The 23,462-nt window shown below is 50.7% G+C and overlaps 3 protein-coding genes across 5 annotated transcripts; 2 read left to right on the top strand and 1 right to left on the bottom strand.

The window, feature by feature from the left end:
• The first annotated feature begins 9,768 nt into the window (after positions 1-9,768).
• LOC133892066 (probable serine/threonine-protein kinase PBL7) lies at positions 9,769-13,015 on the top strand. Of its 2 annotated transcripts, none has more exons than XM_062332814.1 (5): positions 9,769-9,955; positions 10,715-10,953; positions 11,233-11,422; positions 11,521-11,912; positions 12,060-12,393. In XM_062332814.1, exons 1-5 carry the CDS (start codon positions 9,877-9,879, stop codon positions 12,072-12,074), a joined length of 915 nt encoding a protein of 304 aa, XP_062188798.1. In that variant the 5' UTR covers positions 9,769-9,876; the 3' UTR covers positions 12,075-12,393. The 2 variants fall into 2 exon arrangements, with proteins under 2 accessions (XP_062188798.1, XP_062188797.1); XM_062332813.1 differs by lacking the exon at positions 12,060-12,393 and adding an exon at positions 12,408-13,015 and having other exon boundaries at positions 9,773-9,955.
• Positions 13,016-13,971: 956 nt separating this feature from the next.
• On the top strand, positions 13,972-16,310 carry LOC133892068 (protein IN2-1 homolog B-like). The gene is made up of 11 exons (XM_062332815.1): positions 13,972-14,134; positions 14,303-14,389; positions 14,489-14,549; positions 14,681-14,736; positions 14,843-14,873; positions 15,002-15,100; positions 15,228-15,339; positions 15,492-15,571; positions 15,658-15,765; positions 15,902-15,982; positions 16,095-16,310. The coding sequence occupies exons 1-11, from the start codon at positions 14,112-14,114 to the stop codon at positions 16,113-16,115; spliced, it is 759 nt and encodes a 252-aa protein (XP_062188799.1). The 5' UTR covers positions 13,972-14,111; the 3' UTR covers positions 16,116-16,310.
• Positions 16,311-16,362: 52 nt separating this feature from the next.
• Positions 16,363-21,721, bottom strand: LOC133892065 (protein NETWORKED 2B-like). 2 transcript variants are annotated; one of them, XM_062332811.1, is made up of 3 exons: positions 21,279-21,721; positions 16,873-20,475; positions 16,363-16,784 (listed from the first exon to the last, which is right to left on the bottom strand). In XM_062332811.1, exons 1-2 carry the CDS (start codon positions 21,370-21,372, stop codon positions 16,874-16,876), a joined length of 3,696 nt encoding a protein of 1,231 aa, XP_062188795.1. In that variant the 5' UTR covers positions 21,373-21,721; the 3' UTR covers positions 16,363-16,784; position 16,873. The 2 variants fall into 2 exon arrangements, with proteins under 2 accessions (XP_062188795.1, XP_062188796.1); XM_062332812.1 differs by lacking the exon at positions 21,279-21,721 and having other exon boundaries at positions 16,873-20,188; positions 20,325-20,463.
• Between the last annotated feature and the right edge of the window lie 1,741 nt (positions 21,722-23,462).

Here is a 23,462-nt window from a genome sequence, read left to right as displayed (position 1 = left end):
ACCGGAAGACAAGGGCGGTCAGAGGCATAACCTAGAGGTCCTATGGTTCGGTGGCGCCCGGGTATGACAGGCCAGACCGAGCACCGACAGCTCGCTCCGGGGGCCTGAGCTCCGGCCTACTCGAGCAGCTCGAGTGATGGGATTACCCAGAGCGCCCCGAAACTCGGTTAGTACCCGGGAGCCCGTTACGACACCGAATACCACTGCCTACCATGTCGGACGTAAGTCAGTGGCGACTGCCCGCATGTATACCGATTGGGATTCTTTTATCAATGGGAAAAAACGAGAGAGCGAACTTTTTCTCGCACAACCGAGCACCTCACCAGACAGGTTAAACATAGGGAATCCAGAGAAATAATTTGCCATAGTGATTGCTTTATTAAAATACTGAATGTACGATATTTACAAGGTTGGGCGACAGCGATTTACCATACGGGGCGAAGCCTCCAGATTGCTCGGGCGAGGAGAAGCCCCTGGCCTTATCAACCTGAACCGCGAGCTTGACCATCTACGGGTAGAAGCGTCGGAGATGCTCGATGTTCCACGGATTCGGGAGTGGCTGCCCCTCCTCCGTTGCCAACCTGAAAGAACCTGCCCGGGGGACCGCGATCACGGTGAACGGACCTTCCCACACAGGGGACAACTTATTCATTCCTTCGCGCGACTGGATGCGCCGGAGAACTAGGTCCCCCACCTCGAAAGACCGGGCCCGGACGTGACGCAGATGATAACGGCGCAAACTCTGCTGGTACCGAGCCGCCCGGACAGCAGAACGCCGCCGGCGCTCTTCCAGGTAGTCTACGTCGTCGCGCCTTTGATGCTCCTGCTCACCCTCAGAGTACGCGTGCACTCGAGGGGAGCCGAGAGTAAGCTCGGAGGGGAGGACCGCCTCGGCGCCGTAGACGAGGAAGAAAGGAGTTTCCCCGGTAGCGCGGCTTGGCGTAGTCCGGTTGGCCCATAGCACAGCCGGCAGCTCATCCACCCATCCCTTCCCGTGCTTAGCGAGCACGTCATAGGTCCGGGTCTTGAGGCCCTTTAGTATCTCCGCGTTGGCACGCTCGACCTGCCCGTTACTCCGAGGATGAGCGACGGAAGCGAAGCAAAGCTTGATGCCGAGATCCTCGCAATAGTCCCCGAACAAGGCACTAGTGAACTGGGTGCCGTTGTCGGTGATGATCCGATTGGGGACACCAAAACGGCTAGTGATACCGCGGATAAACTGGAGCGCCGTGCCTTTGGTCACCTTGACGACTGGGACTGCCTCCGGCCATTTGGTGAATTTGTCGATAGCGACGTATAGGTACGCATAGCCCCCGATTGCTCGGGGGAATGGACCCAAAATGTCCAAACCCCAGACCGCGAAAGGCCATGACAGGGGAATGGTATGGAGAGCCTGAGCTGGCCGGTGAACCTGCTTTGCATGGAACTGGCATGCCCTGCAGCGCCGAACCAGCTCGGAAGCATCCTGGAGAGCTGTGGGCCAGTAGAAACCTTGCCGGAAGGCTTTCCCGACCAGCGTGCGGAACGATGAATGGCCACCGCACTCGCCCTCGTGGATCTCAGCGAGAAGATCGCCGCCTTCTGCCCGAGAGATGCATTTCAGGAGAACACCTCCTGCGCTACGTCGGTAGAGATCCCCGTCTACCATGGCATAGCGTTTGGACTGCCGAGCAACCCTTTCGGCAGTCGCCTCATCCTCGGGTAGGAACCTTTCTTTCAAGTACCCTCGGATGTCAGACATCCACGAGGCATCTTGAGAACATTCGGTGAGCACAGCGCACTCGCCGGACGGCGGCGCCCTGACGGGGCTTCCCACTGAGGGCACCGCCGGGGTCCCCTGAATTGAGTTCGAGGTTTCCCCTTCACCCTGTTCGGCAGGCAGGATGGAAGGCCGTGTGAGTCTTTCTTCAAAGACTCCGGCAGGGACGCGCGCACGTGATGAGGCCAGGCGAGATAGCTCGTCGGCCGAAGCGTTGTCGCGGCGAGGGATATGCCGCAATTCAAGGCCATCGAAGCGTTTCTCGAGCTTCCTGACCGCGGCCACGTACGCCGTCATTTGAGGATCCGTGCACTGGTACTCCTTGGAGACCTGGTTGACGACCAGCTGGGAGTCCCCCTTGACCAGGAGGCGACGAATCCCGAGCCCCACCGCAGCCCGGAGGCCAGCGATGAGACCTTCATACTCCGCCATGTTGTTGGATGCGCAGAAATGCAAGTGTACGACGTACCGGAGCTCTTCACCCGTTGGGGAGGTGAGAACCACTCCGGCCCCTGCGCCTTTCAGCGAGAGGGAGCCGTCGAAGTGCATGACCCAGTACCCGGGCATGTCGCGCCCGGGATAGGCAGAAAACTCTTCTGGGTCGACGCAGGGGATGGGGGTCCACTCTGCCAAGAAGTCGGAGAGCGCCTGGCTTTTAATTGCCTGGCGACTAACGAAGTGTAGATCGAACTCCGCCAGCTCTACTGCCCATTTGACAACGCGCCCGGTGCCCTCCCGATTTCGGAGAATGGGCCCTAGTGGATAAGTGGTAACCACTGAGACTTTGTGCGCCTGGAAGTAGTGGCGCAGCTTCCGGGAGGCGACGAGCACGGCATAGAGCAGCTTCTGAGCCTGAGGATACCTTGTCTTGGCTTCCCGGAGGACCTCGCTGACGAAGTACACCGGTCGCTGTGCCCGGCGGGCCCGGACGGTGGCCCCGCCCGGGGGGCTGCTACAGCCCCCAGGGGCGACGGCATGGTCGGGGTTGGCCGGGCATTCGAGCTCGATTCCTTGGCTAGGAAGAGCAGCGTGCTCGGGCTCGACCCCTAGCTCCGGGGGAGCCACGAGGACAGGTGAGTGGTCGGGGGCCTCTGGGAGCTGGGACCCAGCATCCGGCCCTGAACACTCGTCTCGCTCCACCACCAATACTACGCTCACAACCTGAGGAGTGGCCGAAACGTAAAGTAGCAGGGGCTCACCTTGAGAAGGAGCCACCAAAACGGGCGGCGAGGTAAGGTATTTCTTTAAGTCGCGGAAGGCCTGCTCGGCCTCCGGCGTCCAGTCGAAACGACCGGATCTCTTCAGAAGCTTGAAGAGGGGGAGCCCCCGTTCCCCGAGCTTGGAGATGAAGCGCCCGAGGGCGGCCATGCAGCCGGCGAGGCGCTGGACCTCCTTGAGTCGAGCCGGGGGTCGCATCTGCTCGATGGCCCGGATCTTCTCCGGATTGACCTCGATTCCTCGGCCAGAGACCAAGAAACCAAGGAGCTTGCCCGCCGGGACCCCGAAGACACATTTCTCCGGGTTGAGCTTGAGGCGGGTAGAGCGGAGACTGTCGAAAGTCTCGGCAAGGTCCTCGAGCAGGGTGGCGCGGTCTCGGGTTTTGACCACGAGATCGTCGATGTAGGCCTCGACGTTGCGGCCGACCTGCGAGTTAAGTGTGATTCGAATGGCGCGCTGGAAGGATGATCCAGCGTTGCGCAGGCCGAAGGGCATTGACATGTAGCAATAAGTCCCCACCGGGGTAGTAAAAGCAGTTTTTTCCTCGTCCCCTATGGCCATGCGAATCTGGTGATACCCAGAATTCGCGTCTAGGAAGCACAAAAGATCACATCCCGCAGTTGAATCTATGATTTGATCAATGCGAGGTAAAGGGAAAGGATCTTTTGGACAAGCCTTGTTAAGGTCGGTGTAGTCCACGCACATGCGGAGCTTGCCGTTGGCCTTCGGGACGACGACTGGATTTGCTAACCAGTCGGGGTGGAGGACTTCTCGGATAAATCCGGCGTCGAGGAGCTTGCGGACTTGCACGCGGATGAACTCCTGGCGCTCTGGCGCCTGCCGCCGGACCTTCTGCTTCACCGGGCGAGCGTCCGGACGCACGGCCAAGTGATGCTCGATCACCTCCCTAGGGATCCCGGGCATATCGGACGGTTGCCAGGCAAACACGTCTGCGTTAGCTCGGAGGAAGGCGACGAGCGCGCTTTCCTATTTGCTGCCCAGGTCGCTGCCGATACGGACAACCTGGGCAGCGTCTTCGCCCACCTTGACCTCCTTCGTTGGAACGGAAGTGTTGGCGGCGAGTCGGGGTCTGGATGTAGAGGGTCCCGGGCCCCCTGAAGAGCCATCAGCCTCGGCTTGCGCTGAGACTAAGGCCATATAGGTTTGTTCGGCGCAGGAGACAGCGCCACCGGAGTCAGCGGTCACGGAGATAGAGCCTGCGGGGCCGGGCATCTTAACCGTAAGGTATGCATAATGCACGGCCATCATGAACTTGGCAAGCGCCGGACGCCCGAGGATGGCGTTGTAGGGGAGAGGGAGCTCTGCGACATCGAAGAGGACGCTCTCCGTACGAAAGTTGTCCCGGCTTCCGAACGTGACAGGCAACTCAACCTGCCCGAGGGGCAGGGAGTGCCCGGGCGTTACTCCACAGAAGGGGAGCGACGGCTTCAGGCGTCGGGAAGGCACTTGCAGCTTCTCAAAGGCCTCTTTGGAGAGGAGGTTGAGACCGGCGCCGCCGTCGACCAGCACTCTGCCGATTTTAACATTGCAGACAGTGGGAGACACGACCAGAGGCAGTCGCCCCACAGCTGCAGTACTGACGGGGTGGTCGGCCATGCTGAACGTGATCGGAGCATCCGACCACCTCAGGGGTCTTGCGGCCTCCTCGCTCGGGGTTGCCGAGCACACTTCGCGCCGCATGACTTTGATGCCACGGCGCGAGCAGGGTGTGTAGGCGCCTCCGTTGATGAAGGCAACCGTATGCTCGGGCTCCTGGAAGCCGAGCTCGGTATTGTCGGGGATGACCTCGGTATTGCCTCCCCCGCGGGATTCGTCGCGCTCCCTCTGGCGCTGCTCTACGAGTCCCTTGACTGTACGGCACTCCGTGAGATCGTGCCATCTGGTCTGGTGTATGGGACACCATTTACCTGGCTCAGGCCCCGCGGGAGCGGGGACCCTCGCTGGAATAGGGGGCCGACCAGGGGCCGGGGCTCTTGCTGGAGCTGATGCCCTAACCGGTGCTGGGGCCCTCGCGGGCGCCGAGGCCCTAGGAGGAGCCCGAGCAGGAGTCCTGACGGGGCGCCGATCGGCTTCGGGCCGACGCTCTTGTCGGCGATCGGGCTCTTGCTGCCTTCCACGAGCGGGGGCTTGAGCTGGCTCAACAGGAGCAGCCTCGCGCTTCCTCCTCTTTTTCTTTTCCCGCCTATCAGAGCGGGAAGAACTTGGTCGATTGGAAGTGGGGCGAGGAGCATGCCATGCCCTGGCCTCCGCCGCTTTGGCGCACTTATCGGCCAGTGCGAAAAGTTCCGCAGGGGTCTCGATCTCGTGCGTGCCTAGCTTCTCGAGCATCCGCTCATCGCGTACGCCCTGCCGAAAGGCAACAATAACAGCATGGGGGGCCACTCGCGGAATAGTGTTGCGAACCTGGCTGAAACGCTGTATGAATCGACGCAGCGTCTCCCCTTCCTGCTGTTGGACGGCGTGGAGGTCGCACTCCAGCCCGGGACGCGCGAACGTACCCTGAAAGTTGGCCACAAATTGGTGGCACAAGTCGTCCCAGGAGCTGATAGATCCTGGGGGTAAGTTCATAAGCCAGGAGCGGGCGGAACCCCTCAAGGCAACATGAAAGTAATTTACCATCACCTTTTCGCTGCCTCCGGCCGCTTGGACGGCCGTCGTGTAGATCTGGAGGAACTCGACGGGGTCGATGGACCCGTCGTACTTCTCTGGCAGCTCGGGGCGGAACTTGGAAGGCCACCTCACCCGACGGAGCTCGGCGGTGAAGGCACGGCAACCGGTGCCGTACCCCGCAGCACGAGCGGGGGTTCTTGGTGGAGAGGAACGGCGAGCCGGGGATCCCCGGTGGTCGTGGGCCGGGAGAGAGGAAGCCTGGTCCTCTGCCCCAACCCCCTGCCGGGTCTCCCGCTGACGCTCGAGAGTGACCCGGGCATCTTCGTGGCCCCTGCGCTCGTCGAGGCGCAAGCGGAGGTCCCGGGCCTCCGACACGTCCGGGGGGATGACGCTCCGCCTGGAGACCCCCCGGCCCGTGCGGGTGTTGCCTGCTGAGGAGCCGACTCTGGCGGCACCGCGCTGAAAAGTGGCGCGAGGACTCTCGACCTGTACCTGGCGGCGAGCGGTGCCGACCAAAGCGGCGATGTCTTGCATCCACCGGCCTTCCGGAGTGTTTGGCGTGGCCTGAATGGGAGGGTGCCTGAGGAGGGCTTGCGCTGCAAGCAAGGCGCTCCCTGGGCTGGCCTCACTAAAAGCGAGCCTGCGCCGGGGCGGCGCCCGACGTGATCCAGAGGCGGGCCTAGCGGCCGGGGCCCTGACCATCTGCTGGGGGTCAGAGAGCACGCCGGCAGCGGCGGCGCTGATGGGCCCAGCGCCCTGATCCCCTTGGGCGGGAAAAACCTCTTGGCCGTGGGGCGGCGTTCCGTTACTGGAAGTGGAGCCGGAACACTGGAGATGATGCCCACCGGCCATCTTTTCCTGTGGAGAAAAAAGGGAAACAAACAATCTAGGGATATTCCCCCCTACCTGGCGCGCCAGCTGTCGGAGAGTGAACTCCTGTCGCAGGGATCCCGAGAGACCCCTTTTTAGAGATTCGGCCGGGGGGATGATCCTAGAAAAGCTTGCACGGGAAATGAGCGGAAAAGGAAATAAAATGCGATGGCTTGCGGGGACACCGGGTTTTTGGACAGGTTCGGGCCGCGCGGAGGCGTAACACCCTACTCCTGTATGAGTGTTATATCTATCCTTGAAGGAGATCCTTCAAGGGTATATCTGGTTCTCGAGGGAGAGCTGTTTACAAAGAGCAGGAGGCTCTTATGTTCTAGCTAGCTGGTTTCTTGATTGTCTTGTGATCGGGGGTGGTGATTTCTTGTTCTTCGACTGACCTCTTGTTTTTCTCTTGTCCTCCTCTTTTTCGTTGTTCGTCTCTCCGTCCTCTTCTTGGTGCCCCCCTTCTTTTTCTTTTATAGATGCGCCGACCTCGACATATCCTGAATGGGAAAGAGGGGACGCGAGTGCCCAGGTGCCACGGAGAAAGGTCTAATCATTTCACTTTGGCGAAGTGACAGGGGCGGTGGAGGAAGGCGGCGCGCATTCGACCACTAGCCGCTGCGGAAGCTTCGGGGTGCCATAAAAAAAAAGCCCACCGGACAGCCTCAGAGGTGCCCGGTGCGTCCACTCTGTCTTGTTCTCCTGCCAGGGCAGGGTGGCAGGCCGAGTGCTTCGATTCTGGTAACGTTATCCCGAGGTGCGCAAGTGGAAACGGGACGGGACCCGTGCATTTAATGAACCCACGCCCCCCAGCCAGGGCATGGCCGGGTCTGACACTGGGGCGTGGGCAGCCGAGAATGTCAGGATGTCAGAATGCCAGGCCACGCGCGCCTATTAAATGCGGCATCGGGCCCTTGACTGGATGATACTCTGGCGACGGGGCCCTTTGAGTCTTTGAACGATCTTGCGCGAACCTTCTGGGGACCGAGTCCCCGGGGGCTGCCACGTGCAGCCCCGAGCACTATTTCCCGAGCATCTTGGGGGGACCTTCGGGGCACCGAGTCCTCGGGGGCTGCCACGTGCAGCCCCGAGCACCCTCTCCCGAGTACTTCAGTGAGACCTTCGGGGCACCGAGTCCTCGCGGGCTGCCACGTGCAGCCCCGAGCACCCTCTCCCGAGCACTTTAGAGGGACCTTCGGGGCACCGAGTCCTCGGGGGCTGCCACGCGCAGCCCCGAGCACCCTCTCCCGAGTACTTGAGTGAGACCTTCGGGGTGCCGAGTCCTCGCGGGCTGCCACGTGCAGCCCCGAGCACCCTCTCCCGAGCACTTTAGAGGGACCTTCGGGGCACCGAGTCCTCGGGGGCTGCCACGCGCAGCCCCGAGCACCCTCTCCCGAGTACTTGAGTGAGACCTTCGGGGTGCCGAGTCCTCGCGGGCTGCCACGTGCAGCCCCGAGCACCCTCTCCCGAGTACTTGAGTGAGACCTTCGGGGCACCGAGTCCTCGCGGGCTGCTACGTGCAGCCCCGAGCACCCTCTCCCGAGCACTTCAGTGAGACCTTCGGGGCACCGAGTCCTCGGGGGCTGCCACGCGCAGCCCCGAGCACCCTCTCCCGAGTCTCTGCTTTTACCTTGCAGGGTGGTGATATGTGGTGGGCGGCCGGTTTGGCCTCGGGACTTAGGGACCCCTGGTTCTAAATACACCGACAAGTGCGGAACGAAGTAAATGCACTGGGGTTTAGACAGGTTCGGGCCGCACGGAGGCGTAGCACCCTACTCCTGTATGGATACTAAAAATGCCCTGAGAATGTCCCTCAAGGATGTTGCTGGTTACAAGAATGTTTATCTATCCTAGAGCCTGGGGCTCCTTGTTCTTCGGTCTGTGTGTATCTGTTGGCTTTGGGTGCTCTTGGGCTTCTCGATCTTCTCTACTTCCTTAACTGCTTCAGCCTTTCCTGAGCCAGAATCCCCTCTTTCTCCTCACTTTGTCCGTGCTGCCGGCTGCCTTAAATACCCGCCGGCAGTAGCGTGCCCCGAATGGGAGGGCACGAGTTCCAAGGCACCATAAATGAAAAGGGCATCATCATAGCCTCTGTGCGAAGTGACCGGGGGTGGAAAATGTGCCCCGCGCCCGGTCATCCGTCACCATAAATGCACTGGCAACGGGTGCCGTGGAGAGGGCCCACCGGGCAGTCGCAGAGCGGCTCGGCGTGCCCGCCCTGTCTTGTTCAGCGCGGCAGACGGAACGCCTCGGCCCTCACAACGTTATCCCGAGACGTGCCGGATGGCACGGGATGTGACCCGTGCATTCAATGTCACCACGCCCTTCTGCCAGAATGGCAGGAACTGACACCGAGCGTGGCGGGAGCAGTTGGAGGTGACAGGCCACGCGCGCTCTTAAATGCGGCCTCGGACCTTTGACTGGCTGACACCTCATCGCTGAACCCCTGTGAGGGCCACTGTCAGGGGGCTTCCTGGGTCGTCGGGGAACCGAGTGCTCGGGGGTCACTGTTCACCTCCCCAGCACTCTCTCCCGAGAACGCCCTTCCTCGGTCCTCGGGGAACCGAGTGCTCGGGGGCTACTGTTCACCTCCCCGAGCACTCTCTCCTAGGCATGTTTTGTACGGATCCTCGGGGGACCGAGTGCTCGGGGGCCACTGCACGCAGCCCCGAGCACTCTCTCCCGGAACTTCCTTCAGTGGGTCCTCGGGACACTTGGGTGCCCACGGGGCCACCGCTCGCGGCCCCGGGCACACTTCTCCCGGTACTTAGCTTTCCTGGTCGTCGGGGGACTCGGATGCTCGGGGGTCACCGTATACCTCCCCGAGCACTTTCTTCTCGGCACTTAAACTTCGCAGATCATCGGGGAACCTGGGTACTCAGGGACCACTGACCGTGGCCCCGAGCATCCTCTCCCGGGACTTAGTCTTTTTTACCTTGCGGAGGAGACCCCGCGGGATGGCGCCACGTGACGGATTACTATCTTGGTCTCGGGATTCGGGGACCCCCGGTTACTGATTCACCGACAGCTTGGTTGAACATGTTGTAGAGGAGTCGGAGCTGCTGCGTTGAAGAGTTTGACGAGCTCGGTAACGATAATACGAAACTGTGCTCTCTCGTGTCCCGGTGTTAAATATATTTTATTTTATTTTTTCTCTAATTAACGTGACAATTTCTAGATTTTAAGAGCGAAAGAAAAAACTTATTTTTGAGGGAGAGAGCGCTGGGACCCCACCAGCCAGATAATAACTCAACTTGTTTCACTCTCTTTTTTTGTCTCTTCACAGGAAATGCTTCCTTTCCTCTCTTTCTTCCCCACGCGGACCAGACGACGGTCACGACGCACGCGGAGAGTCCCTGCTCTGCTCTGCTCTCTCGGGGAGCGGCCCAACGGGAGCCATGGACAGCTGCTTCCCCTGCCTGGGTGGAAACAAGAAGAAGAAGCCGATAGAGAAGCCTCAGATCCCGCCCGCCTCAGGTGATCCGTCCCTTCGTCTCTCGTCTCCACCTCTTTCTTATTAGCTTATGATTTTTCTAGTTTCGATTCGATCGTACGGAGTAATATGGGGATCCTTCCTGGTAAAGCTTGGATTTTGGAGCGTGTTCTTGGCTTGGGTGATCGATCACCCTGGGCCCTGCCCCTGCTTTTGGCGCATGGGAGAGTCCCCTGCAAAATTCTGCTTTGTTCTGCCCCTCCCCCTTTCGAAATGACAAGTTTACTAAAGAATTTGGCGTCAGGTATCCGTCTCAGAGAGAAAAGATACAGGGATAGCGATCGTGAATGTTGTGTGCGGTTAACTTGCCATGCAATCTGATTTTGTGGTACAATCCTTGAGCCGCCGCATTCCGACTTTGTGATGACACAGTAGGTGTACTGAAAGAAAACGGGAGTGCAGTAGCTTCTTGGCATTAAAACCTCAATCACCCATGCTTCTCTCATGACGACTGGGCAGCATGTTTTGCTGATGTATTTCCATCTTCAGTCCCAAAACATTCATTTCTGACGCAAAACTGGGCTCTCTAAAACCACATGCTTCCTTCCTCAGAGAATCGTAATTTCACTGCAACTTAGAACTGTAGTAATCCTTTTCTTTCACAATTCGAGGTCGGGAGTGATGTATACTCTTCCTTTGAATGCCCTCTCACAACTTGTACACCCCTTTCCTTGTGCACATTACTTTCATATTCAATCATGCCCTATTGCTCAGGCATATGGCTGTTCCTGTTGTTGCTGCAGATAAAGCAAAATTGAGCTCGCCATCAAGTGTGATAAAGCAGGATTCGTTGGAGGTGAAGAAGGAAGCTACAAAGAAGGACATCATCTTGAGCCATGGATCTGAGCACTACCGAATTGCTGCGCAGACGTTCACTTTTAGGGAGCTCGTGGCAGCGACAAGGAACTTCCGAGCTGATTGCCTTCTTGGTGAGGGTGGGTTTGGCCGCGTGTACAAAGGGTATCTGGAGAGTGTCAATCAGGTGAGTTTCTTCTTCATTAGTTTATATGCTTGAAGTTGTAACTAATAGTAGAAAGGTTCAACAGTAGCATTCTCGGATAAGATGAGGTGCCGAATATACCAGCCATAGATTGTTATTGATATTCGTTTGAAGTATATCCTTCAAAAATATTCCTCTAATGCGCATCCATAAGTTCATCAATACCATGACATGATGTATGAGGAAAACTAATGTCTGAAGAGTTTGTCACATCATTTCTGGAAGTGCATTAACATGGTATGCCGTTTATTGCCATGATAGGTTGTTGCTATAAAGCAGCTTGACCGTAATGGATTACAAGGAAACAGGGAGTTTCTTGTCGAAGTTCTGATGCTGAGCTTGCTGCACCACCCAAATCTTGTCAGCCTTATTGGCCACTGTGCTGATGGTGATCAGAGACTTTTGGTTTACGAGTACATGCCTCTAGGTTCTCTGGAGGATCACCTTCATGGTATGCTATTGAAATTATGAGCTGTAGTTTTTTCCCGGTAGCACTGTTACTAGATGGTTAAAATTTGTGCACTCACAACTTGATCATATTTTACTCAGATCCTTCCCCAGATAAGACACGGCTTGACTGGAATACAAGGATGAAGATAGCTGCTGGCGCAGCTAAAGGGTTAGAGTATTTGCATGACAAAGCCAATCCTCCTGTCATATACCGCGACTTGAAATGTTCAAACATCTTGCTTGGAGTGGGGTATCACCCAAAGTTGTCTGATTTTGGATTGGCAAAGCTAGGCCCAGTTGGTGATAAAACACATGTTTCCACTAGAGTGATGGGTACATATGGATATTGCGCCCCGGAGTATGCCATGACTGGTCAGTTGACTTTAAAGTCAGATATTTATAGCTTTGGTGTTGTCCTTCTGGAGATCATAACAGGACGAAGGGCTATTGACAACACCCGAGCTGCGGGGGAGCAAAATCTTGTTGCATGGGTAAGCCGCTGATTTGCTTTTTGTTACGCTTTGCTCCTTCTCCATGCTAAGACTAGTATAGATGTTGACTATGGAAAACAGCACATTGTGCTATGTTCTACCTCTTGTGAGTATTGATTTTTAATGTATTCTGGAAAAATTTACCAGATATCTGCCTCTTAGCTCAGAAGTTCTGTAAGCTGAGTGTTATCGCATCAGTCTTTCGTATCACCTGAGGGGAAAGTCTAGGAGGTTAATTTCAGTTCCTCCCTTTATTTCTTTTCAATTTTGGCAAATTTATATTTGCGACAAACTTCTTGGGCAGCACAGCACATTATCATTCTGCATTGATTTTGGCATGGCCAATTTGGTCACGATTTGCTTGCCCAAATGACATTCTTGTAATCTTTTGGATAGATTATGACATGTCAAATGCTTTGCTGAAGAAGCTATTGCTTGCTCTGAAAAAGTAAACCCTCCACCAGTATTGTGACCTTTGTTGGTGCACTGTTTCAGGCCCGGCCCTTGTTCAAAGACAGGAGGAAGTTTCCCCTGATGGCAGACCCTGCACTTGAGGGTCAGTGTCCATCAAGGGGTTTGTACCAGGCCCTTGCTGTTGCTGCGATGTGTGTCCAAGAACAACCGAGCATGAGACCGCTGATCGGAGATGTTGTTACAGCTCTCACTTACCTTGCCTCCCAGACTTACGACACAGAAGCACACGGCAGCCATCGAAGTTCGCGTTTGGTGGCTCCCGGCACACCACCCCGGACTAGGCGGGACACTGGGAGAATGAGCCATGGTGCTGATCAAAGAGGAAGCGGCTAAGGTGGTACGGTAGGAGGTAATTGATGGTTTGGGAAGGAGCCTAGAACTTTTGCCACTGCGGCAGCCTACTGTGTGGGAGCAGGAGCTAGCAGTCCATGGAGATGGAGAGAAATTTTGCCGATGGTAAGTCAGTTGTCACTTTGGGGAGATGGTCTGGTGTGTCGAGAGATGATGGCCTGTTTCCATCATGGATTCGCTGCTGTACATATGCCCTCGAGTGTCTTGTCTGTATTTCTGTCTAAGTGTAACGTAACAACACATTCCGATTCATAAATTTTATATATTTCTTTTAATTACTCGACGAGCGACATATATGCTAGCTCAAGGGTGATGCATAATAATATACCTGAGAGCGAGCTTGAGGTGTTTGCTGTGGATGGTGAAATGTTGTCGTCTCGATGGTCCCTGAGCCTGATTAGGCCTCAGCTCTCTTCAGCTGTTATGTTGGAGAGGGTAGGAATAGGATATGTGTGCTGCTCCTGGCTATAGCTGGTGGTATGACAGGCAGGCCGTTGTGATTTGCTTTGCTCGAGCTCTCTCTTTTGAGAAACCGGGATGATTTTCATATAGATATGAAAAGGATTACAACAAAGTCCATACATCTACATCCCTAAGCAAGATAAACAGAACATCAAGAGCCATGCAGAGATGTCCCGGTCTTCTTCGTCACCGGCGGTCGGAGCAGCTGCAGCTTGAAGCCAACCTCTTTTCCGACGAAGCTTTGGAGTTTTTCATTGCCGTCAGTAGCACATCTAAGGACATGCTGTTTGTTTGTTTATCCAACTTGACTCGTTCTTTTTTTCCCTTGTGATTATTTTTTCCGTGAACGTGGCTGAGCTTATGCTAGCATTTTATGATTAATAATTCAATTGATACTCATAATAATTTAATCCTGCTCGCGCTGTGCATGAAACTCATTGGAAACGATTATCATATGCACCGACAGTTGAGTACTAAGAAAGGACATATCCAACTATATTACTTTTAATTTGTTTTCTTTCTGATTTTTCTTCTTGTTTCTATACCTTTTATTTTTTATTTTCAATAACAAGAGATTTGTGAAGGAAAATAAGATAGAATGAGAATCTCTTCGTAAAAGAAATAGTGAAGGAAAATCATTGAAGCATTAAAGAGAACAAGACTTTCTTCGAGAAGGAAATATAGCTAGCGAAAAGAAACAGTTGAAGATGGTCCTTACATCTGGATATAGACTCTCTTTTTATTTATCCTTTTTTTTTTGGAAACCATACAGGATCTGGACTCCAGTGTTACCTACCACTTGCTAGTGGTATATAGGAGCGCTAGCTCGGCTCAGCACAGCTCAGCTGTCTCAGCTCTCTACCGTCTCCTCCCGTCGCTGCTGTGCTGCTTCCTCCATTTTCCGGCGAGGCAATGTCGTCTCCACCAACGTCCGGGTAGGATAATGCCTGATCCCTCCTCCTCCATCCCTTACATGCATACTGCTTCAATCAAGCAAGGGATCGGACGGATCTACCTGTCTCTACTGCTTGCTCTTGTTGCTTAATCGTCAATCACCAAAGGAGGATCGGCCTGTGCTTGCTCTTCTTCTTTATTGTGTGCAGAGGAGCGAACAAGACACAGGAGGAGGTGCTTCCCCCAACCCTGGGTTCCAATTCTCACCCACCAAATCTCTTTGACGGCACAACAAGGTACTAGTAATCTCTTTAACATGCATCTTAGCACTCCGTTTTCATGCGCTTCAATGAATCTGGGGCAGTCTATCTCAACAAGACTTGTTGATCGAGCAGGCTCTACATATCCTACATATGCCCATACGCGCAGAGAGTCTGGGTTGCTAGGAACTACAAGGTGGGATCTATATTTGTGTACCACAATAATTCAAGTTCAGAACCACTTGATTTCATTGAGAGAGAGAGAGAGAGAGAGAGAGAGAGAGAGAGAGAGAGAGAGATTTTTTTGAAATATATGTTCTTGAGCAGGGGTTGCAAGACCAGATTGAACTGGTTGCGATTGATTTGCAAGACAAGCCCGCGTGGTACTTCTTCCTACTCTTTTTTTCACCCAAATTGATAACTTCCGAACCTTCTAGTTAATGCACTAGCTATCTGACTAATTTGTGTCGCTCTTTCAATCTGATTAAGGTTCCTTGAGAAAGTTTTCCCAGCGGGCAAGGTCTGGTTTGATGAATCCATCCTACCAAACTTTAAACTCTAAACTGGATCAATCAATCATGATTTCCTTTGGGAACACATCACATGGCTTGTATAAGAGCAGTCAACTGTTGCAACAAAATTGTACAGGTCCCCGTGCTGGAGCACAATGGCAAAGTCATAGGAGAGTCCTTGGATCTACTCAGGTACCTCGACGCCAACTTTGAAGGCCCCAAGCTGCTTCCTGATGTACGTCGTCTGTTAATGTCTGATCTTTACAAATGCACCTGACATTTTCCTCCACTGCAATTTTCATTTCATCTCGGTATATATGTTCTGTCTGGCTGACAAAAACCTCACACTGCTTTGCTCGCAGGACCCTGCGAAGCAAGCTTTTGCTGATGAGTTGATCCATGACAGTGATTCTGTCATCGTAGCCTTGTTTAAGGCCGGCCGTGCTGAAGGAGATACAATCAGTGACCTAGTTGGTGAGACAGAAGCTCCATCATCTCTTGCCAATACAATATTGCTAATCTCAGCAAGGACATATTATTAGCATATCGAACTGTTTGCTGATACCTGATTTCATATTCTCTTGGCCGTGAGCTTAAGTTGTCTGCTGGCTATGGTATGTAACCAGGTCCTGCTCTTGACAAGATCGAGGAGTCCCTGGGGCGTTTCTCTGACGGACCCTTTCTCCTGGGTCAGTCCATGAGCGCTGTGAGTGATCACACTTCTCATCCTGGGGCGTGTGTTGCATAACTTGTCGATGATGTCCTCTCTGATATAGATGGATGGACCTGCAGGTTGATATAATGTATGCGCCGTTCGTTGAACGGTTCAAGGATTTCTTTGCTGCAGTGAAGCATTACGACATGACAGAAGAAAGGCCTAAACTCAAGGCATGGATCGAGGTGTGTCCCGTCCGGTGGGCATGAAATTGAATTTCTCCTCTGTCTGCCTGTGCCGCCGCAGGTTCAACAAGTTGAAGTCGAATTAATTGAGCACACGGCCTGCGTCTTAATGAATCTATTTGCAATGCAACTGCAGGAGCTGAACAAGATAGATGCTTATGCAGCGACCTGGGGGGATCGCCGTGTGCAGCTGGCCGCCATGATGAAGAAGTTCGGGGTAACATCTCATGCCATTTCTTGATTCCGGTCCACTGTGCTCTGCTCTCTTATGCAGTCGATTCGGAGGAAAACCGGGCTGACCGCGCCTCTTCTTCTTGCTTGCATTGCAGCTGGAAATCCCAGTAGCCTGACCTGATCGAGCCAGGGGAGCTTCTGCTTCTCATGGACTGAACCACAAGATACTACGATTCCACCTCAACGTACCCACTTATCCAATAGTCCTTGTTTGTTTCATTTCATGCTGTATAAGTTGGATTGGAAATAAGCTACTAAGCTAGGTGGGGTTGTTATCACCCCACCTGAATAAGATGTGCTCAACTGAATAAGATGTGTGTTTGTTCTGGTGTTAAGATGCCCTGAATAAGATGTACTAGTCTCTTAGTATCAAACAAGACATAGCTTTGCATGTTTATTCAATGGAATGAACGAATAGTATAGCAAGTCTACAGAGCAAACTAACATTACCGGCGGAGCTCATCGACTCCTTCCAAACGACATAATAAGCTAGTGTCGTGCTCTTGTTCTCTCAGAAAAAAAAAATTACTCCAGAGAGAACAAGGGCCTGGGGAATGCATATCTTGAGACAAGTGTTGTTCACGTATGGTGAGCTCTAGTGTAATGGTAATATCCCTCTCTCCAAAAATTAAAAAAAAGAAAGGAAAACTATGGTGTTGTTACTGGGCGTTCCTTCATCCTGTGTCCATCCAATAAGCTGGGATGAAAATTGAATGAGCACCTCTGCCTCCCGGAAGTGAGCGAAATTTTAGTAGCTGGTTCATGTATCCTTCAACATCTATTCACTGCAAGCAATAGAAACATGTCAGCTACTGAAATGAAACCAGGATCTCCTCAAGGAGGAATTCGAGACAGCGAAAAGAGAGCACACACCTCACAAATCACTGAACTGTTTCTGGAGTGTGGGATTGATGCAGGCAAATATTGATTTCTTCTTTCGCTTTGTGCCAAACAGGAAGTTCCGCAACGGTACTCTGGTCCTACTTGGGAAATGCTTGAATTGGTTTTGATAGCTGCTTTCTGTCTCTGGCTGTGACAAGCGTCTGGATGAAAGCTCAAAACTCTCACGGAGCCTCCGCAAGGCATCATTAATCTTGGCTTGAAGTTCTCTCATGTGCTCTAGTGCGACCTGCAACTCGCTCTCAATCTTACTGTTAGATTGCTGCATGTTCAGGACCTCTCCTTGAAACTTGGCTGCTTCGTATGGCGTGAACCTGGCTCCTATCTCTGAGCTAGCACGTAAGGCTTTGGCTATCTCCTCTTGCAGTCTGCAAAGATATGTGGTCTTCAGCTGCACATCTTGATCGAGAAGTGCATTCTGCTCAAACCATACATCCAGTTCAGTTCGGAGCTCTCTCAGCTTCTTCTCAGCAGGTTCAGGCTCTGCTGCACTATCAGATTCCTCTGCCTTCTTATCTTCAACAAACTCCATTTCACTCTGCAGCTCCTGGTATTTTCTGTCAAAATCCTGCATGCAGTGGCAAGCCATGCTGTACCTTACCAATAACTGCAGATTTTCTTCGACCAAAGCATCAATTTCGTTTCTGAACTTCACTTCAACTGGCGAGGCCTTCTTTGGTGCCCCATTGTGGCTAAAATTGATTTCCTCCACAGTTGAAATTTCTCTATCCAAAGTGCCATTTGTTCTGTCAGTTTCCCTAAATGATCTCATACTTGAGAAACCAGTTGTGTCACTACTTGCTTCACTGGGTGGCATCTCCGAGGAGTCCAGGAGATTTCTTAGCGACTGGATCTCAACATATTTCATGGAATTTGCATTCCTCAACTCCCGTATTACCGCCTTTGTCTCTTCAAGATGCACCTGATTTTTCTTTTCCAGCTCAGCAAGCCTTCTCTTTGTTTCTTTGTAGTTCCGCAGAACTGAAGTATAGTCAGCTAGTATTGTTGCTTCTCTGCCTTCACGCCCATCAAGAAGAAATTCTCGCCAGCTAGGTACACCTTCTTCTCCAGTCAAAGCAGACTTTTCACACTGACTCCTTCCTCCATGGTTACACAAGGTACTTGCTTTGCTTGCAAGCCCTTTGCCATTTGAATTCTTCTTCTCTAGCTGAATATGACAAATGTCACTCGCCATATTTTCTGAATCTGTAGGAACTTGTGATACTTGCGGATGCAATCCTTCAGTTTCCTCAGAATTTCTAGTTGGCGCACAGAGAGAAGTTCCATCCCTAGCTTCCGAGGAAAATGCATCTACAAGTATGTTGTCCTTCATGTCCTGAACGTTATCCACATGACCAAATGAAATGTGACCATCTTCTACAGGTTCTTCAACTTTGCTGCATTTGTTCAAACTTAAGATATTTTCTGGAGCATTTAGTTGACCACCTAGTTTTGGTAATTCTTTAACAGATTTTGCTTCATCAGTATGCCAGAAGTCCAAACTCCTATCTGAAGCACTGAAACAAGCACGATCAGCTTCTGGCAATGATGTTTCTTCCGGGGCATCTTCTTCCTTTAAACTGTTTAAGTTTGCGGAGCCAACTAGACTAATCTGCCGATAGATTTTCTGTGATTTAGTGTCTTTGAGTCTTTCCTCCTGGACCACGCTGCTCCCAGTGAAATAATTTCCATCACCAACATTCTTCAAAACTTGGATTTTGTTGCTGCCACCAAGTGAACTCTCAGCAACTTCCACTGGTGACTCAGCAGCCTCCACTGATGACCCATCTTCATTAGAGTCATATTTCTTGTCTGAAGCATATATGCTACCTGAGTGAAGGAGATGAGTCTGACTGACTATTCCTGATGGACACTCACCTTTCAAAATTTTACCTTGAGCAAAGTTTTCAGTTCCGTCATTCTCCATGTCCCAGGTTTTGTTGGTACCATTACCACCTAATGAACTCTGGCCTACTTCTTCTAATGAGCTATCTATTTTTCCCTCACCTGAATTATCAAAACCATTTTCATTTTTTAAACTGACAAATGGATTAATATGCTTGCAATAATGTATTGACTTTTGTTCTCTGACTTCTTGCGTAAAGCAATTCTCATTCAGAATTTTTTCCTCACCATTCTTGGAGTCATAGATGCCATCAGTACCACCTGATGAATTGTTATCAACAACTTCTGAGACATCTTCTCTGTCTCGGCCCAAACTATCACCCGTCCTTGGTGCCTCTATGTCTCTAAACTCCCTACCCTTGATTAAGGTGTTCTCTTTTGTAAAGTTCTCCAGGCCCACATCTCCTGAAACTGTGGCACCATTTCCTGCTGCAGTCGACAAATTATACAGGTCTTCAGGGCCAATAGATCCAAGTGCCTTTGAGATATTAGTTATGCAACTAAAAACTTCAGAAAAGGCTGTGCTGACAAAAACTTCTTCCTCGATAATTGATCTTTCAAGAACTCTGACTCTATTCAACTCATCTTCTAATAGCTTGAGTTGTTCATCTAAATCGCTTGGATCATCACGAAGTGCCATCTCGTCTTGTAACTCATCCAATTTATTCTTGAGGTTCTCATTTTCTTGTTTCAGTTGCTTGATTTGTGCTGATTGCTTTGGGAACTTTAGCTCCAAGTCCATGACCTTATCAATAAGTTTATCAACTTTCTCTGCCATCTCCTCTGCAGAGGATTCATAACTGTTTGAAAAAAAATTATCAATTTTTTCATATATAGGCTGCAACTCGAGTATTTCCTGAGTAATAGGATAAACTCTTTTGTTCTCTGACATGTCTGTGCTGCCAGCCTCTCCTGACGATATGTCAGTGTTGCCATTCATAGCATACAACTGTGCTCGGAGAGACTTTGTTTTTTCCGACTCCATGGATGCAATCCTGATTAACTCCTCAAAATTATGTACCAGCTTAGCTACTGTACCCTGACAAGATCTAAGAGCTGTTATTGTCATCAAGGCACGGGCTTCATCATCATCAATGGCTGCATGTGCATCATATTCATCTTGAATAAGACAAATTTCCTCCTGCGTGTCTGCAATCTGCTTCTCAATCTCCCAATACCTAGCAATACCATTCTCATAAGAACTTTTGACATATTCTTTCTCAGTTTGCAGGACAAGTATAGCCTTCTGAAGTCTACTGATCTCTTCTTCTGCCTTCTCTTTGCTCATGTGTGGAGCAGACCCTTCGTGCAATCCCTTGTTCCTCCCTGACGGACCTTCTCTTTTTCTCTTCAGAATTTCTTCAACTGTCGACTTAAGTATCTTCTGCGAGTTAATTGGTGTCAATGCTTTGGGGAAATTATCATCCTCCTGTTCTAACATTGCGTATTGCACTTCTTCTGGACAAGCAGTAGCAATAGTGTGATTGGCCTTATGTAGCTCCTTGGATATGTGGTCATACCGTTCAACGAGAGCTCTGTAAGCCCTGTAGACTTCTTCCACATGGCTTATCACTTCTGGTCTCCTGCGGTAGTACATCTCGGCCCTCTTGCCAAAGGAATCAGCTTCCTCTCCAAGGAGTTTAAGCATGATCTTGACTCTATTTTCCATCTCTGCACACAACACCCACAGTTAATTCCTTCTTATGTATACAAGCCCTTACACACAGTCATGTTATATTGCCTAGTGCTTATTTTTTAGATAAAGGAAGCTTTATCGCAATAAAGAAATACTGCATCTTGCCTAATATAAACTAATTTTGTTTGCTAATGGGGGAGTATTATTAAGGAAAGTTGGATATTATTCGATGAGCATTAGCACATGTTGTATACCTGTTGCTGTTTCCTTCTTGAAAAAAATTGTAAGGAAACTAAGATCTGTAACATATAACAAACTTTCGCCACTCAATTATAGATGTGACAGATGATGCCCAGTTTCCAATCAAATGAAGGAAATGGCCAGTTTTATGCAGCTCTTGTGTTCATCTCAGTTGAAGTGTATTGCTTTCATTTTGTGTATTATAAGGACCGATTTTATTTCTTCTTTTTTTAGAGGACATCCACATGGATTTAGTTGAGAAGACCTAAGCATCAATTTTGACTTATATTATATGAGACAGTTGAAAAGGGAAACAGTTACTAGCTTACAAGTCTGAACTTTGAAGATTAGTCTTAGCTAGGGGTGTTCATAATCAAACAATGGATCCAATCAAGGTTAATAAAAGATGCGTTTTTTCCTTTTTCTTGGGAAAAGGCATTTTACATTATATTGCATCGAGCCGCAGCCGCTCAGCGTAATGAGATGAGATGAGATGAGACATAGCAAGGATTGGGAAGCAAATCAAGAAGCATAATCAGATGGAGGCTACAACTAGCAAGTAAGGGGATGTGCGGATGAAGAAGAAAGATGAACAGACCCTGGAGGTTTGCGTCGAGCCATTTGGACTGGGTGGTGCGGATGTGGCTCGCCCACCACCACGAGTAGGCATTGCTCGCCGCCCGCTGCAGCATCGCCTTCTCTCTTGTCTTCTCTTATGGCGATCGCCCTCCCCTCCGCTCCAGAATCAGATCCTTCTTCTTCTTCTTTTCTCCCCTTGAATCCCTGTGCATTGATTGACTCCGTCGGTTGGTCGGTTGACTTATTTGAGAGGAGAGAGGAGGATTGATTTGTGGTCCTGATGAGGAGAGGATGAAACCAAGGAAGAAGAGTCAGCAGCGTCGCCGCCGCGTTCCCAACACGGCAGGAGCTGACTGGAGTTCCTTCCTTCCGTTACTGTTTCTTGTTTTTTTTTTTCTTTTTCTCTCCCCCTTTCTACTTTTTTCCCCTCCCCTTCCTCTCTTCTTCCTTCACCGCGTTGTGCAAAGCTAAGCTAGCTGGAAGAGAGGGAGAGGTGGTAGTGGTGGTGGGGCATGGAAGGAGGTCCACAACGACTAAGAAATAGTACAAAATATAGTATATGGTTTTAATTGCGCGCACATCCTGATGATAGACGTCTTGGATCAGGTGCAGCTGGTACGGTTGCTCGTCTAATATTGGATTGCTACGTTAGAATTTTAGCCTGCTCATATAGTTTTATTATGGAGAGGACCATATTGTCAATAAAAGTAAAAGTGATGGGTTTTATCTCTTTGTATCTAAAGACTCCACCTTATTAGAGATATAAGATAAACTATTAATGATAGTAGCCTTCAATTTGAGAACGTTTTTATTACGTGAGTTTATATAAGAATTAGAGTTTTTGTCTATTTCTTTCACTGTTGTGTTGTCACTGTAGTTTACTCCATCCTGACATCGGCATGCACCGATAACCGGGAGAACAGGTCTCTGAAACACTCGCTCTTAAGATTTTACGTCGGGAGATGGCAAATAAGGTTTTTGGAAAGCGCTCCGCGCAACTGCTTAAATTCTTCACCATGGCTCGTCTTCTTAGTCGCCTGGACGCCGTCCGCTGTCATCGTCAGTAAATCTAGCACGTCGTTAGCAGGATCGATCGTGTCGTTAACACGGTACAACCCGCATCCTCAGCAGTCTTCACAACGTAGGATTAATATGGAAAAACTATGTCGCTCATACTTTATTTCTTGCAATTCCTGATTTCGAGTATAGTAGATCTAGACATATGTAAGTACTATCATACACATGTTTAGGTTATGGCATGATAATATGAATATGTTAGTTTATGAGTTTACACTCATGAATTATTTATGGATTAAATTAAACCTAAAAATACCTTATTTTACAACAATCCAAAAACCTTATTATAGGCGCTTTGGTTTATCAATGACTGGATTTGTTGATGCACTGACGCCAGACAAATTTTCTGGCGTGCAATTTAAGAGATGGCAAGTCAAGGTCACTTTGTGGATAACGACTATGAATATCTACTGGGTGTCTAATGGCAAGCCGGAAGAAACCCTTACTGCTGACTAGGAAAAGGAGTTCACAGATGCCAATACACTCTTTGTAGGATGCATACTTAGCATTCTTGGTGACTTTTTTGTGATGTGTACATGCACATATAAAGCGCGAAGGAGCTATGGGATACACTGAATGCTAAATTTGATGCTTCAGATGCAGGAAGTGAACTGTATATCATGGAGTAGTATCATGACTATAAGATGGTTGAAAATTGCTCTGTAGTTGAGCAGGCTCATAAGGTTCAGTGCATCGCGAAGGAACTCGAACTCCTCAAGATCAATGTACCCGACAAGTTTGTAGCTGGAGGCATCATTACCAAGTCACCTCGTTCGTGGAGAAACTTTGCCACTGCTCTAAAGCACAAGAGACAAGATATTACTGTTGAGAGTTTGATCGTGTCTCTTGATGTTGAGGAGAAAATTCGGGCTAAGGATGCAAAAGGAGGTGAGGGACAAACTAGTGCAAATATGGTGCAAAAGTCCTTCCACAACAAGAACAAAGGGAATGATAATAAGCTAAACAAAACTACCATCTTCAAGAAGAAGAAGAAGAACATAACAAAACTACCTTGCTATGTGTGCAGTGAGATTGGGCACTTCGCCAAGGATTGTCCATACAGCAAGGGAAGAAATGTTCCACAAAAGCAATATACAAAGATTGCCAATGTGGTGACCATTGACGA

The sequence above is a fragment of the Phragmites australis genome, chromosome 15 (assembly GCF_958298935.1).
Source record: "Phragmites australis chromosome 15, lpPhrAust1.1, whole genome shotgun sequence".
In the NCBI taxonomy this organism is placed as follows: domain Eukaryota; kingdom Viridiplantae; phylum Streptophyta; class Magnoliopsida; order Poales; family Poaceae; genus Phragmites; species Phragmites australis.
This window is presented reverse-complemented; position numbering and strand designations above follow the sequence as displayed.

Excerpts from the sequence above, each read along its gene's own strand:
- LOC133892066 (XM_062332813.1), top strand. The coding sequence starts at position 9,877 with ATGGACAGCTGCTTCCCCTGCCTGGGTGGAAACAAGAAGAAGAAGCCG. Across the intron at positions 9,956-10,714 it reads TCAGATCCCGCCCGCCTCAG|ATAAAGCAAAATTGAGCTCG; the intron begins GTGATCCGTCCC and ends TTGTTGCTGCAG. Across the intron at positions 11,423-11,520 it reads TCTGGAGGATCACCTTCATG|ATCCTTCCCCAGATAAGACA; the intron begins GTATGCTATTGA and ends TATTTTACTCAG.
- LOC133892068 (XM_062332815.1), top strand. The coding sequence starts at position 14,112 with ATGTCGTCTCCACCAACGTCCGG. Across the intron at positions 14,390-14,488 it reads CTCTTTGACGGCACAACAAG|GCTCTACATATCCTACATAT; the intron begins GTACTAGTAATC and ends TTGATCGAGCAG. Across the intron at positions 15,983-16,094 it reads CCATGATGAAGAAGTTCGGG|CTGGAAATCCCAGTAGCCTG; the intron begins GTAACATCTCAT and ends CTTGCATTGCAG.
- LOC133892065 (XM_062332811.1), bottom strand. The coding sequence starts at position 21,372 with ATGCTGCAGCGGGCGGCGAGCAATGCCTACTCGTGGTGGTGGGCGAGC. Across the intron at positions 20,476-21,278 it reads GCTCGACGCAAACCTCCAGG|AGATGGAAAATAGAGTCAAG; the intron begins GTCTGTTCATCT and ends TGTTGTGTGCAG.